Raw genomic sequence first — 15,644 nt, 5'->3', positions numbered from 1 at the left:
TCTGCTTCTTCAAGCTGCTACGTGCCTCACCAGAACCCCGCTCCCGAAAGGCCCCGTTCCCACAGCTGCTGCCTGAGCTCGGCCGCCCCGGTCCCGCATGGGCCTCACGCCGCCGGCCCCGCCACACGCCCGTGCTTGTCTTGTCCCCCACCTCCCCTCAGCTGCTTTATATCGCTACAGCCTTGCCGCAAACTCCTCAGTGGAAGATGCAGAGGAATTTGGTGCTGTTAGTTATAAATAGTGCCTTATTTTTTCTTGTTCCAAAATCTGGTAGCGAGGCAGGTTCGTGTACAGCTGCCTCATGGCTGGGGAGCACCGTGTGAAGCAGGGAACACCCCGGGGCACCCTGAGCTGGCAGCACCAGCGCCACGGGCAGCCCTGGCAGCTGCCACAGCCGCCTCAGGAAATCTTCTCTGACTGGGTATTTTGATCATCAAAGAGAGAAACAGCCACTTTGCTGGACTGCAGAAACAGCTGCCCAAGCTGTGCACCAGAAAGGGAGAGCCAGGAACACTACCAAAGCACACTACACATTTTACACCAATGTTGCTAGAATTTCAGTTTTTTTCTCATTAGTCTTCAATACAACATATAGCTCAAAAGGGGACCAATGGGAAAGCTGAACAAGTCCATACAGCATCCCAGTCAAAACATCCCTTCTTGGATACTTAGCATGCATCCTAGGTACCGTTAACTTCTTAACAATATTTAGCTGAGAAAAAGAAGAAAAAGGAACATAGAATTAAAAAGACAGATTTGAATTTACATTAGCACAAAAACGGCAAGGCTATGAGGAACATCTTACCGATTATTTGGTGGCTGCTATTCCATATAGGAACGCACAGAACAGACCTTATGTGAAAGCCAGAAATCTGGTCAGCCTGAAATGTAGAAACGAGGGCTCCCATCAACGACAGCTTATCATTCACAGACTCTGAAATTCTAGTAATAGGTACGCCAAGCAGAAGGCCCGTAAGGTTACATTTACAAAGTTCATGTAATTCCACTTAGAGTAGCTCATACCTCATTCATGGTTTAGCTCAAAGTCACAAGGACTATTCTAAAAAAAACGCCAAATACAAAAATCACTATCTTTGCTACTGAGAATGTACACTTTGATTTTAAATTAAAGGCAAACTGTGACTGTGTACATGTCCAGACAACTCCTCTAAAGAAGTGCAGTCTGTGAAGAAATTGATGTGAACAAAACCAAGATTTGAGAATTTCTGTACAAATGTTATTTGTAGTTGTAGTTCTAAAGAGAACTTTGTGTCCTTTGTTTGTTTTTAACTAATATAGCCTAGTATAAAGCTTTATCATTTACTATAAATTTAATTGATTCTTTATTTTCTATGGTGAATCAGCTTCATTCTTTGTAGTTATTTCTACAAAATCTCAATAAATAAAATACTTTATCAAAGAAGATTTTAAGCAAAACTAAGACAGTGGGATGAGCCCACTCAAAGAAAATGTCAGGAGATGTTCTCTTACTAAAACTGCTGATGCTTAAGGCAATCTGTAACAAAAGAAAAAGATCAGCGATAACTCACAGACTCAGTCAAGGCAGGATTGAATTACTGTGATCTCCGAGCTAGGGAAGCTGGAGTTCAGGTTTCTGAGAGTACTGCTAATCCAAACGTACACAGAACACATCACTGAAATCAGACTGGAGTGCCCCCTAAAATCCATGAGAGAGGGGGGTAAAATTGCCCTACATGTACTTTCAAAAATAAACTTCATGAAAATAATTTGGCATTAAATTCTCGTGAATTAACTGGGGATTTTGCTTTTTTTTTAATGAAAACTTTTAAAATGACCATTAGTGTAGAAAGAAAGCAGCTGACAGAGAGTGTTTTTAGTATAGGCACAGAACAGATTATGTTCATAACTTCAGCTGCATATTCATTCTGTCTAGGACGTAAGGGATAACACGCTCCTCTTTTAGTACCCCTGTGTGTAGATCAATGATTCTAACAACTGAATTTGAGAACTGCATTTTTATACGAACCTTCCAGCAGAAAATAATTACTGCCACGGGTATTAGGTAATTTTTCATTCTCTATTTAAATTGGGTAGTGCCTCTAACTTTGAGAGGACTAACTATGAAACAGACACGAGAAGGCTGAATTACTCAGGACATGGCCTAAAAGCACAGCTGCAAACACATCAAGGATTGGCATCCTCTACTTCAACCCATCTCTGAGACAGGAAAGAGTCCACAGGCATCATTCCTGCGTTGTGGAGTTCTGAACAAATTAGCATCAGTGCAGACAAATTCTGCTGGTTTGAGAGCTATTCCTTATAATAAGGTATTACGAAACTGGACCCAAGGAGACTCCATTACAAAAACGCTTCCAAGCTCACTTCTTGTTGCTGCAGTCTGGGTTCATGAGCTTGCTGACTGGTTCTGCCACTGAGTAACATGCTGCACGAGTTGCCCGTGGTGATTCTGTTTCACCAGACAGTATTCAGTGAAGGTTTTGTCCTTCCATATGCCTCTAACAGTATATAGATGCAAGGCGTATGTATGCATCTTTAACTAAATCTACTCAATTCTAGCTAAGACTCGAATGAGTACGTTGGGATGCACACACAATTTTTATCAGGAATGATATGCATCTTGAAGAAATGACCTGATCAGTGTGGATATTTCACATGCGCAGAATTACTGAATTAAAAGGGTAGTTGGCTAAATCAAACTAAAAACAACACTTGTCTCTTTAGATACCGATTCTGTTTATGGTCTGTGTGCACACAGTCCTCGTCACCCTGACAGCCTACAACACTGGCTCCACCACAGAACACCAGCAGTGCAATGTGAGGCAATAAAACCCAGTTTGCATAAAGCTCAAAGCACTTGATACAAGAAGTATCATTCATAAAGCAGTGATGGAGAGTAACCACCCATAGTTATACACTGATCCAGTAACTTATGATCACTCTATAAAGCCATGCCAGCACCAAAGGACCAGGAGCAGGACACACGCTGGAAAGAAAGCACAATTCTGTACAAATATTCACATGCTTTGCAGCCCTTCAAAGTTGCTAATAAAAATTATAATTCATTACTACAGTGCTAAAAATAGGATGTACGTTAACATTTCTAAAACTCTCCTACCTCAGCATCGAAGCGAGGATCCTGATAGGCATCACTGATGTTCACTGGGAGCCCTGTGGAAGCTACAAGCTCCGCAACGCTGTTATTTATTAGCCAGTCGGAGTAAGATGATGATTTCTCCACGCTGTCTTTGAAACTATCACACAGCAAGAGAAGAAAGAAAACATTACAGTCAGCGCGGCTGCAAAGCCCAACTTGTCTGATAGGCATAATCATAAGGACAGTGCAATTGTTCACAGTCATCACTGGTTACCATGAATTATTTACAGAACAATAATTTCGTTTTGTCAAAATAGTACATGAAGGAATCTTTCCCTTTCACTAGTTTTTCTGAAATAACCTTGGTCTACTGTATAAATTACATGCAATGTTCAGTAATGACAGGCAGTTACATATGAATCAAGAAGGGGATTATCTTCCAGCTTTCCAAGGGATATAGGCTTGTTCCCATTCTAAATAAGCAGATCATTCTAAATAGCATTCTTTGTAGAGCTACCTGGAAGCATGTATTTTTAGAGTTAATTTTTTCAAATTAGTCTAATACTTCAGAGGTACTTTAATTCATATTTACTCTGATTATTTGTTCAGGTCAAACGCTAACTGTTTGGGTCTGGTTTGTGATTCTCGAGTGGCTGGAGAAGGGATCACAGAATAAGCCTTGGGATCGACAGCGCGCGGCCGCAGGAGCGACGCGGCCGGACAGGGAGCGCGGGAAGGTTTCCCTGCTCCTGGCTGAGCTCCGGCCACCTCCCGCGCGCGGCTGCAGGGCGCAGGGAACCAGCGCGGGCACCCGCATCTCGGGCTGCCTCAGCACCAGCTGTCACAGCTCCTGCAGGAAGCTTAGCACCCGTACAGACTCCAAGGTCCTCGTCCCATGCCTCTCATCGAGCTCATTCTCACCGACTTACTGCAAACACGTGTGTGACCTTGGCAAGGGGTAGTTATGTATCTGAGAATAAATTAACTCATGTCATCTTAGTTTTGAGGAGAAATTCAATTAACTTTCAATGCCCGACACACATCTGTTGAGGAAAAAGTGCCTCTGAGCAGCCAGCCATGGGAAAGGCTGCAATGGCTAGAAACTCCGAAGGAATGTATGGGAATGGAAGAAGGGTGCAAGTAAAGTTGTTTGAGGACTCAATGAAGGTGAAAGGATTGATTTTTTGGGGGAGCTGTATTCTTTTTTCTGAAGACTAATTCATCTAATCACTCATTTAAAAGAAAACTCAATATTCTTAGAAGACTACAGAGATGGTAAGAATGATTTACACAAAGAAATCTCAGGACATCAACTTTCATTTAAGGATAAGCATTTTGAGCAAGTGTAACAAATGTTATGCAAATACTTGGACAGGGACCTATATTCAAACACAGCATTCTTGAACTGAAGTATAAAAATTTATTGTATAATTTAAAAATTACTTTAGGACGTCAATGTACTTGAGAAACAAAAATTGTTTAAAGGTAGGATTTTCATTACAGATGCATAGCTCTCAGTGCATATCTTAGGAAAAAACAGCCATAAAATTGTAAGAGATACAAGATATACAGCAAAGATTGAAATTTGAAAGATATGATTATGTGAGAGACTTTGAATCAGGACTGGATTATGGGTGTCAAGCATTTTAAGTGGCAAATTAATTCAAGTTAAATAATCAAGACATAATTCAGAAAGAAGTTTTCAAGGTACGTTCTGCTGCGTCGCCTACGTTCCTAGCAACGCTTCAAGAACTGCACAGAGGAGAGACCCAACTTTCACTGGGAGGAAATATCAGTGTTTAATTCAGAGCTAAATTACAGCCAGCTGGCTCAGCCTCCATCCTCTGCTGCTCAGAACAAACAGAAGCCACTGTAAAAAAAATCACCAGCAACATTTTTCTTTCCCCCGCTATGGGAAGCCCTGAATCTTGCTGCGTTGATGCAGGCTCTACGCCACCTCCTCCCTTCTTGCACGGGCAGCAAGCGCCAGAGAAGCAGCAGAATTTGCTCAAGGGGCTCTGGGGAGCTGCAGTTTGTGTGTCTGGACCAGGATTTCAGCACGTCCTGCAGCAGCCTCCCTGGGAGGGAACGCGGATATTCTCCCATGCTGGGGTGGAAGGAGCTGACCTGCCACCCATGCTCGCGTTAGGGAATGTGGAGCCCAGGGTGGCATCCACCGGGACGACTTCTGTGCAGGAAAGACGGGGCCCACGGCAACTTCCCCCTGGCTCACACGTGCCCAGAGCACATGAGAACAGAATCCTCAAGGCTTCTCAGATCACCACAAATAAAGAGGGATATTTTTTCAAAGAGAGGCCAAATTTAAGAAAGAACTTGAACTAAATGGCTGGAAAAAAGAACAAGAGCATCAGTGTACCAACATGAATGAGAACTAAACTTGATCTGGGGCAGGTATCCCTGGAAAGGGACAAATTATGCACACAAATCCATGTGTGGTCTTGCAAGGTATTTCTTTACAAAAAGCAGAAAAGAAAGAAAGAAAGAAAGAAAAAAAAAAGAGATAGGCGTACTCGTTGCAATGTTTAGGGAGTTACCAAGCAAATAGCAATTTCTTCTAAAATCAAAGCGAAAATGTGTTATAATTTGGAAAGATATATCATCCTTAAAGCTTTTTTCCCCTCTTTCAGATAAAACCTCATACAACCAGTTTCCATTTATAATTCCCCTTATAATTTTCCCCTTATAATTCCCCATTATAATTTTTCACAAAAAATCCAAATATATAATATTTAACTGGAGTAACAATGAAGGAGTAGCACTCTATGCCATTTTAATTCATGTGAAACATCTCGTGACTTCTCATCAGTTGGGTCTGCAGAATCTAGAGTGAAAAGGGCACAATTCACCAGAAAAAAAAAAAAAGCTTGAATGTCAGGGGCTCCAGGCATTATTCTGTATCCTAAATAACCTTTATTTTCCCACTGCAGTGCCAATAACACAAGCTGTGCCTGTGCTAGATCCAAATGTGATGTCATATCTGCCAGTCTAAACTTCATTTTTGTAAAACCAACTTTGTTCTCCACTGAACGAAAAATGAAAGGAAAGCAGTATATCTTTATACCAAGATGTACAGAAATATAACTCTATAAATCTTTAAAGAATGGCTCCCCAGTTGCATATGCAGATCCATGTGTCTCGGAGTAAGCTCAAGTTGAGCACATGCAGAGCAGGCTACTAAAACCTGCTTTTTGGTAAGATGCTCATATAACTATGGTAACAAGAAAAGACCAGCTTGGTTATCTTGACACCACTCTACACTGTGTTGACTAATCTGGCTATGGATCAAGTTTGTGAAAAACAAAAATAACAATTAACAACTCTCGATTCATATTGCTGTCCCTGAGTAAAAGGAACCTATTTTCATCCATTTAATTGAACCAGGAAAGAGCAATTGCTGCTCTGAAGCTCTTTGTCAAAAGTGGTAACTGCTGATAGGTTGTGTATCTTAAAAACGGAGCTGTCCATTTTTGTAATGCCGTGAGATCGCTCCGTGAAAACCATCACGAATTATGAATTACTGTAGTCTGCTGCACAAGGCACATATCTGCCTTACCACACTGGAGACGAGGATATACTAAAGGAGGAATTTTTTCCTTCAAGTTTTTTTCAAATACTACTCCTTAAAGGGCTTAACTATGGAGAACTGCTAAGAATCTCCAAGCCTGCTAAGTTACTGATACCAGGATAAACAAAAAGTTAGATTTATCATTGCAGCAAGGATTCTGCATCGAAAATTTTAATTCAAAATTGGTATGAAACTAGGTTGCATGTAATACAGTATATGACAACCACTGAGTTTGAGCCCTAGCAGATGACAGAAACCTTTAAATAACAGCTCTGAATCTTCATGCACACATTCAGTACGTAAGCCCTTTTATATGAGCTCATTACATTTCCTCGTAGGAATTAAGATAGTAACCCCAAGTGAAGAAAAATGTCTTTGTACCACCTCTTACAGTTAGCTTTTTTATCAAGGCTTAAGTATAGATCCCACTAAGCAAAATATACTTTTTTTGACTGGGCTCCCAGCTGAGATTTGGCCACAGGAACATAGTTTCTAGCAAATGCATATCCTCCGAGGTTCGCAGGCCTAACAGCTTGAGGATTAGAGAAAAAAAATCAAAATCTTACTGGAAACCTTTCAACACAACCGCAAGGGGGCATTTTGTAAGACAATGATCTAAAATAATTTTGTTATTTTACTTCAGTGCTTACCACACAGAACAACATTTGCATGTTCTCCATGAAACCAACAATAAGAAGACATCAGTTGCTTCATGGTGTCTTCTCCGAGATAGTGATACTTTAGTTTGTAAATACCAATATTAGCATGTATGTTATTCAAGCCATACTGCATTGGAGCTGAACATGAGTTTTATCTGAGTAAAAGCTTTAAGCTCAGGCTCTCTCAATTCTACTCAAAGTTCCGTATGAAAACATAATTAAGATCAAACAAATTTAAAACTATGGTGGGGGGGAGAATCAATCCATTACCATAGAAAACATGAGGGCTAACCTGTTCTCAGCATCTGCACTGCATTTTGGAGATAACAGTTCGAAGGACTTTGTGAATTTCACCACCTGTCACATAAAAAGAAAAAAAGGATATTAAAATGGTTATTTAAAATGCAACACACACACTAAAATAGTAGTAACAGGTTCCTACATTTTTATGATTTTTTTTTAAATCTTGTGGTCTTAAAATATTGTTGCAATGGAGAATTCATGCTGAAACTATCTCCTATTTGTAATTCATATACAAGCAATATCAAATCAATTCATATTTCCAAGCCTCCTTCATAAAACTTTTTTGCAATAGAATGTTCTTTTTCTTCAAAGGACTTTGGGACATAAATTATGGAACTTTATCCACAACTTCACTATTTTTTTTATGTACAGGAAAATAAATAGAAATATCTATTTACAGTACTAATGGTGTCCAATTTCCCTTGAACATGTGGTATCTGCACATCTGCCAACATCAGTAAATACACACACAGTTTTAAGCCTGGCGGATGTGACAGAGAATCCAGACAATGGTTTTTTGGTGCTAGGGTGATTCCCTATATTCCACTTCAAATCCACATTATAAAATATTTTCATATGATGTACAAATGATGAACATTTTAGATATGGCTTAAAATTGAGTAACTCTATGCAGATATATTTCGATATATATCTCCTACTCCAAATTAAAGAAGAAAAAAAATATTGTTGATACTTTTTAAGCTTAACTGGTTACTTCAACTGACCATATTTCAGGATTTGGTCTAGAGTAATGAGGCCTGAGGCCTCATTACCTGGGTCTGGCAAAAAAACTCTCTTCTCAAAGGTAGGAAATAATAGTAACAGCAGAAAAAAATAAAAGCAATACCATCCACAACCTACTACCAAAATAATATACTCTTCTATAAAAGTAATACTCGTATTATAATTGTGACCATAATAACATTCCATAGAAACATAGTAGGAAAACATAATTATAAAATTGTTACAGGGGGTCTAAAATGGGAAAATAAAACAGAAATATTAAAATTCTATAACAGAATACATAACTGAAAAACAATGTCGATCCAGCTTTTATGAATACCAGTATAATTTAGGGCATACTTCACTAAAATTAATTAATTTCTATTAGCGTAAGTGAAATGAGAACCGTATCTTTCCTCCAGGAAACAAAGTAATGTTTTTTTTGCCCTAAACACAGACACATCCACTCGTGATTGCCTCTCTGATCATCATTTAGACACACAACCCTACAACAAATAATCAATTACAGAGTCAGTGAATCCCAAGGTATTTGGAGAGGAAGAAAATGGTATTACAAATAACACTTCTTTATCCCTCAACTATTTCTTCAATCAATAGAAAGGCTGATAGTTTATTTGTGTTGATTATCCTCAAAACACAAGCAGGAACTACAAATAAAAAGACAGTTGCTTTCTCAATAATAATGATAATCATAAAAATGGCAATAATGTTACAGATTCTTCATAGAGCACTGACAGTTTCTTGAACGGCAGCATTAGAGAGTCCCAGTAAAAGCCCAAGCCAAAACTGTGCATGAAATCTAGCTCTTGCTAAATACTTCCATATAGATTGCCTCAACCTATTCACCGAGCTGAGCTCGGCGACAAAATAATTATCCTTTGCTCAAGTGGACAGAAAAAATTGGAAAATAACAAGCATGCCTGAATAGTGCTGAAAGCCATGCTTTCCCTTCCCCTGCTCAATGCAAAAATTCGCTCCCATACCAAGAACAAATAAGTGACTATCTAGACATTTGCATTCAAATCTCCTTCAGTGGGTTTTCTGTCACCTCAGGGAACAATTACCAGGTCAAAATAATGAGACAACCAATCTTTTCATAGCATTTTCATCATTTGGGAGCTGAGACCAATTCTCATTATTTAGTTTACAGAGTACTTCCCAAATACTACTAAAGGAACATGTTAAAACGTACAACATAAATATAGCTGCTCCCAGTCATACCTCACCAACAGCTAGTGTGCATAGAAAGCTTTCAGGAAGGTGCAAATCCCAGCTAGAACTGCTGAGAAAATTCATTGTGTCACAGGTTCAACCCTTACTGTCTTGTTTTTCATCTACAATAAAATATTGGATTTCACACAAAACATTCCTGACATAAGAGAGTTCACAAGCTGACCATTATAAAAACAGGATTTGAGTGGTGTAAAGCTCACTGAGCTGCTGAATGGAGAGGATGGTCAGGTAAGAATGCCTTGGTAGGTTTATTTTTATCTGTTATTTCTGAGGGAGCAGTAATCTGATTAAAGTTTTTTATGTGAAACCAAAATGCTACACACTAGAAGGGAAACTACATCAGTATTTCAGTGTGCTACATTTAAACAATGACAGATCCAAAAGAATGAACACTGTAGAAATATTAGCAAGGGTGGCTGACGATTACTTATTGAAATGTGAACTGAAAAGATTAGTTCTAAAAATAAACATTAAAAACTTGTTGATAATGCAACTGTTTTTGGTTCTGAAACCACCAGCAAGCAACACAGATTTTATATGGCATTAGCCTGAAAACGATAGCAATGTTTTAAGTTCCAATTAAATTTAACTGAAGATACAGAATGGGTATTTCTTCCCTTCTAGTGGCTACACTATGGAAGAAAGGAATCTAGAAAATAAATATTTGGTAACAAATCAGGTAATTTTTCTATTCTAAGCTGACCAGAGGAGCATTTTTTTGTCAGCTAAGGTGCCCCTGGCTGCTTTGTACGCACTAATTGCATCAAGAACCACAGGACATCAGCTGGATCACACCACTGGTGGTCAGATTCAGCACGGACTTACAGACATTTCATCAACTGCCTTAAGCAAGCAAAACAAATCACAAACATAAGTTCCAGCCTCCCTTTGAAAAGCCACGTTGATCAAGATCTGACCTGAACCTAATTTATATTTCAGAATTATATGCTGAAAGAACACTCTCTGTCCACTATTTATGCATGATATTAACAATAAAAACAGCTGTTACGCTGCTCATATGCTAAAACTTCTCTGAATTTGAAGAGGAACTTACTGGCGACTCAATATCTTCCAGAAGTAACACTGAGCACCGCTCACACTTCAACAGAGTCTGGGCCCGATGCATGATTTTCTTGACAATTTTCTCCAAGTCAGTCTGTTCCTCAAAGAGATCATTCACTACTTCCAACAAAGCCTGCAGACAAGGACAGAAAAGTCTTATTTATTACTTCCACAAGCAAAACAAGTGAATAATAGCCAAGGAGGTGGAATCTTTGTTCTTGATTTTGGCCATCATAGCACTGTCAAGCGGCATTGACATTTGTCATGCCTCCCATGACTGAAGCAACAAGAGCAAGGAATATGCGTCTCTCCCAATTTCCTGAGATGAGATGTCTGTCTACCCTCAAGAATTTACCCTTTCATAATGAAGAATGAGAATGTACTTAGTATTTCTCTGCCAAATGTCTTTCTCAGAAGATTAAATGTTGATCCCTCCAAGGACTGTCCCTAAAGGTTGAGGGTTTGTAACAATTTTTAAGTTTTGGAGTTGTCAAACAATTACTTTAACATCAGTTAATAATAATAATAATAATAAAGGGCTATTCTTAGTGTTTGAAACAGTGGAAAGCACTAACTTCTGTACATGGAAGGCACCAAAATCCTGAGCCTGGAGCATCAGTGTCATACAGAGCACTGCAGTTTGCCAGGTTACAGAGAAAGAGAAATTAGACACAACAGATAGCAGTTCTACTGAAGCTTTGTAGGATACAATATGTAATAACAAATGTAGTATATGTAATTGCAGGAAAGGCTATTGAAAAAAATCCAATAGTTTGGGAAAAAAAAAAAAAGACTTCAATAGCCCGTTTTATTTTAAAAAATGCTGATAAGTAAATGTGAGCTCAGTATTATTTTCAATAGTTCGCAACCACCTGCCCCAAATCATGCACAGCATCAGCAACCATGAGTAGTACATCTATGCAAACACATGCTGTCAAAACCCTTCATGCTCAGGGATTCTGCTTGCTTACTTTTAGAAAGGAATATATTATATCCACATGAATATCATTATATCCACACGAATATTACAAGTCTAGGACATTAGAAGTTTGCTCTTTCTGGAATTTTAAGAGATTTTGAATCTGTGGCCATGTAACTCTTTCTACTGCACAGTCTATCTTACACACCCAGTCTCAGTGTTATATAACACGAAGCTGACCCTGCAAAACAATGGCTACCACCAAGAGCATATTTACCTCCTACCTTCTCGGCTTGCTATCTGAATTAAGTGCGCTGTCTGTTGTCAATGCATTGTTTTGAAATGAAATATAATTAAAAAAAAAAGTCTGCTTAACAAATATATGTGCAGAGCTTGAATCAGAGAGGGGAAAAAATCGTTTAATATTGGTCCAATATACATTTTTACTTACCCTGCTTCTGTCATATTCCTTCCTTGAAGCTGCAAATAACTGGGCATTGGATATGGCAATCCCACAAAACGGGAGGTACATCTGCATCACCTAGTATCAAAAGAAAGTCCCAGTCATTAAAAACAAGTGCAATTAGACACTCTCATTTTCAGTTTCATTTCAGTTTCATTTTCTCATTTTCAATCTAAACTTCAGTTGCATCTCTTGGAAAAATCTCAGCCCCCTCACTCTTCAGCAGAGCACGAAACCATCAAAGACACCACGTACAAAGCGCATACTATGGGTGCAACAGACTGAATAGGAACAAACCCATTAGAGTTCACAGATCCCAGCAACAAAGTTCTTCAATGGCCTGCCAAGAAAATTGCAAAGATGCTCAAGCCTAAAAAACTCTGTCTGCTGAGGACTATTAAATCACTGCACCTTCTCCAGTAAAGGGATCCTTTTTTATTTTTCTAGACTGCTTCTCTCCTAAAATGTAAAGTTACACTCCTGCTGATTCCTATGGGCACCTAGGATACACAGTGGAACACAGCACGTCACAGAATCATAGAATCCCAGAATGCTCAAGGTTGGAAGGGAGCTCTAGAGGTCATCTAGTCCAACCCCCTGCACATGCAGGGTCACCTAGAGCACGTGGCACAGGACTGCGTCCAAGCGGGTTTGGAAGATCTCCAGAGAAGGAGACATCAACCTCAAACTACTGACCAGAAGCCAATTCTCTTTTTGGAGACAAAAAAGAGGGGGTTAAAGAGCATGCTTGAGAAAGCACAACAAGAAAGAGAAGAAAGGTAAATTGAGCAGAAGCGATTGAAGAGAGGAAGAAATTACAACTTCCACATCCATCTAACATTTAGGGGACCAAACTGGGCCTGAAGAAATGCATCACTGTGCATTAAGATAGACAGAGATTGGAGAGAAGGGAATGGTAAAATGTTTTGAGAGGCATGAGCTGGCCACACGTTAGGCTGACCCTTGGTACGAGCCCAGGAGCGGCCTGGGGACCAACACCATTAGCATTTTTAAGTTAGACACTGGTAACAAGTCTGCAATACAGGGTTACTGCCGAGTAGCTCCAAGCTCCCGTTCCAGAGACATTAGGCAAATTTTGTATGTGTGACATGGCAGAGCGAGTGAGAGTTGAGGACACTTGGCCCTGGACAGAGCCATGGGAAGAGGGAGCTTGGAGAGTGATTACTGGGATATTTGAAGAGATGGAGAGAAAAAGCTCCAATCCATTCCCACATCTTTGGACAAAACACTTGATGACAGGCACTGAAATAAACTGCACTGAAATAAAAGAGAATTTACTGGCCCTGGAAGGTGATAAACAGGTTAATATCCCAGTGTCAGCTTTGGTTATTAAGTAAAGGCTTAATAAAAATAACATGCTCCTGGAAAAGCAGGTTGAACACTTGGCATCTTAGAGAAGCTCCCACAAAGAGTCTCAGCAAAGACTTGATTTTTATGGAGAGCAGTAATAAAGCTAGTCAAATACTGCACTTTGGTAGGAAAGAAACAAAAAGTAAGAGTGTAATAGATTCCCAAGGGTGGATCCTTCTTTATGAGAAGAATTTCCCTGAGAGAATTTGCATATTTTAGTTTACATTTTATTTTCAAAATGAAACAAAATCCTATTTAACTTGTAACAGCACTAAATGCCATAGCTAAGTAAGTGATGCAGAGCAGCAGAACTTGCCTCTGAGAAAGATCTAACCTTTAATGCAATTTTTAGTATGATACAGAGATGGAATAAGCTTTTACTTGTGTAAACACTAGGGACTAATTTAAAACTGAATCCTGCCCTCACCCTGGGTCCCCTTGTCCACAAAGTAACGTGACACCGTGGCAATGAAAGGTATATGAGAAGCTTGAGAACCTTCAACCATCACAAAAAAACCTCTGTATAGATTCTCTATATGGAAATGCACATCCATAAAACACTACTTCGCCAAATGCCAAAAGTCTGGAAAGCTGTTGACTTACATCCTGCCTTTCACTACCCGAACTCAGTGTGTCAGGTGCAGTGTGATTAGCAACTGGTCACCAAGTATCAAGACGTTTAATAGACAAATCAGAATTTATCAGATTTAATGAATAAATGTCCATAGCCATTAAGAAAAAAAAAAAAATCAACCATCAATGGAGAGGAACCAGCTCAGTTACCCCAGTTTGCAAGATAAAAACTGAGAAAACAGAAGCCTAAACTGCCATTCCTCCTCTGCACTTTCTGAGCTGCAAGGACAACTGCTCCTTAAACAGCCTTTGGCAAATTGTAACGCTGAAAGGAATGAAGAATAAAGGCAGCTCTAACAGTAACTGAATTTCAAATAAGCTTTTTAATCCGGAATTTCAGAATGAAGTAGAAAGCAGTTATCACATTCTGACATCAGGTTGCTAAATTAAATCTGCAGTACTCAAGGCTGCTTCCTGCTTTATGTCGTAACACTTTAAGAGAAAAGAGGTCTCCACAGGCACCTCCAGCATGTTCACACTACCTCCACACAAACAAGAGTCAAGGAACATGTTACTTGCTGTCAACGCGAGCCACTCGCTGCAAGCAGCCGTATGTGTGTGCCAGGTACGGCCCAGGGGGCTCCTCTGCAAAAGGAACGTAAAGCATCATGGACACAGCACGTATCACCTTTCACTGGATGCTGCACCCTTCCCTCCTCTTAAGGGACAGGTACCTAACTACAGATCCTCTGGTGATGCAAGGAATATTACATCAGCGAAGCTTAATGCACTGTTATTCCATTCTTATTCCCACTGCTTATTACTCTTTTCTTAAACAGAAGCATCTAACCTATAAAACAAAACTTTTTTTAACATTTGGATTTTCCAGCATGGAAATATTTCAGTAATAAAATACTGATTTTTGGTGACAGTATGTACATTAGGCAGGAAGAATACATGATGAAAAGGAGAGTGCCTTGGTCACAGACACACTGCCAAGCAGCAGGTGCCAGGAAAAGACACAGATATAAATTACACGGTTATTTTAATGTGCTCAGGGAGACACGGCCTGGCTAGGAAAGAGCCGTTTTCTTCCCTACCTCTTCCCTACCTGCTCTTCCTGCAGCACTGAACAGGCCAGGATGGCTGCTCTCCCCCAGGCAGGGTCCGCGCAGGTTGTAACCAACAGTTTTACTACAGTTTTACTACTTAGTCCCTGAGGCTGGGACTAAGACTGGCTGGGGCCAAGCAGCTTCCCTAGCACAGAGGCACAAACAGCTGGGGGAATCTCATGGAAAAAACACACCCTTCCAAAAGGCATCAAACTGCTTCCCCTTCCTATATTGAAGGCCAGTTTTAAAAACAATTTGCAAGCAAAATGGAGCACATCTGAAAGGAAGTTTCTTTTCAGATCTAATTTTCATTAATGGGAGCAAGAAAGGCAGCATATTTAGTAAACAATATAAATTGCTAGGAAATCAGTAAGTATTAATATGAAAGCATCAAGCACAGATCTTTGTCAGATGCACCTTGTTTATGTCCGCAAACAGATCAGGTGCAACAACTCATCATGCTACTGCACATCAATTAATCAGTAAATATATAGCAACAGATTTTAGAAAAATAATATTCAG

General features: G+C 39.6%; 1 protein-coding gene across 1 annotated transcript in view; it reads right to left on the bottom strand.

The window, feature by feature from the left end:
• PDE11A (phosphodiesterase 11A) overlaps window positions 1-15,644 on the bottom strand; it is a 108,442-nt gene that overhangs the window by 48,012 nt on the left and 44,786 nt on the right. Inside the window, exons 3-7 of the mRNA XM_088527055.1 lie at window positions 12,055-12,144; window positions 10,677-10,817; window positions 7,635-7,699; window positions 3,119-3,254; window positions 806-881 (exon numbers count right to left, since the gene is read on the bottom strand). Coding sequence (XP_088383181.1) covers window positions 806-881; window positions 3,119-3,254; window positions 7,635-7,699; window positions 10,677-10,817; window positions 12,055-12,144 — 508 coding nt within the window. The remainder of the gene's footprint in view (window positions 1-805; window positions 882-3,118; window positions 3,255-7,634; window positions 7,700-10,676; window positions 10,818-12,054; window positions 12,145-15,644) is intronic.

This window comes from Tinamus guttatus, unplaced genomic scaffold, assembly GCF_059628265.1.
Source record: "Tinamus guttatus ecotype Peru unplaced genomic scaffold, ASM5962826v1 Tinamus_guttatus_pri_ptg000260l, whole genome shotgun sequence".
Lineage (NCBI taxonomy): Eukaryota > Metazoa > Chordata > Aves > Tinamiformes > Tinamidae > Tinamus > Tinamus guttatus.
This window is presented reverse-complemented; position numbering and strand designations above follow the sequence as displayed.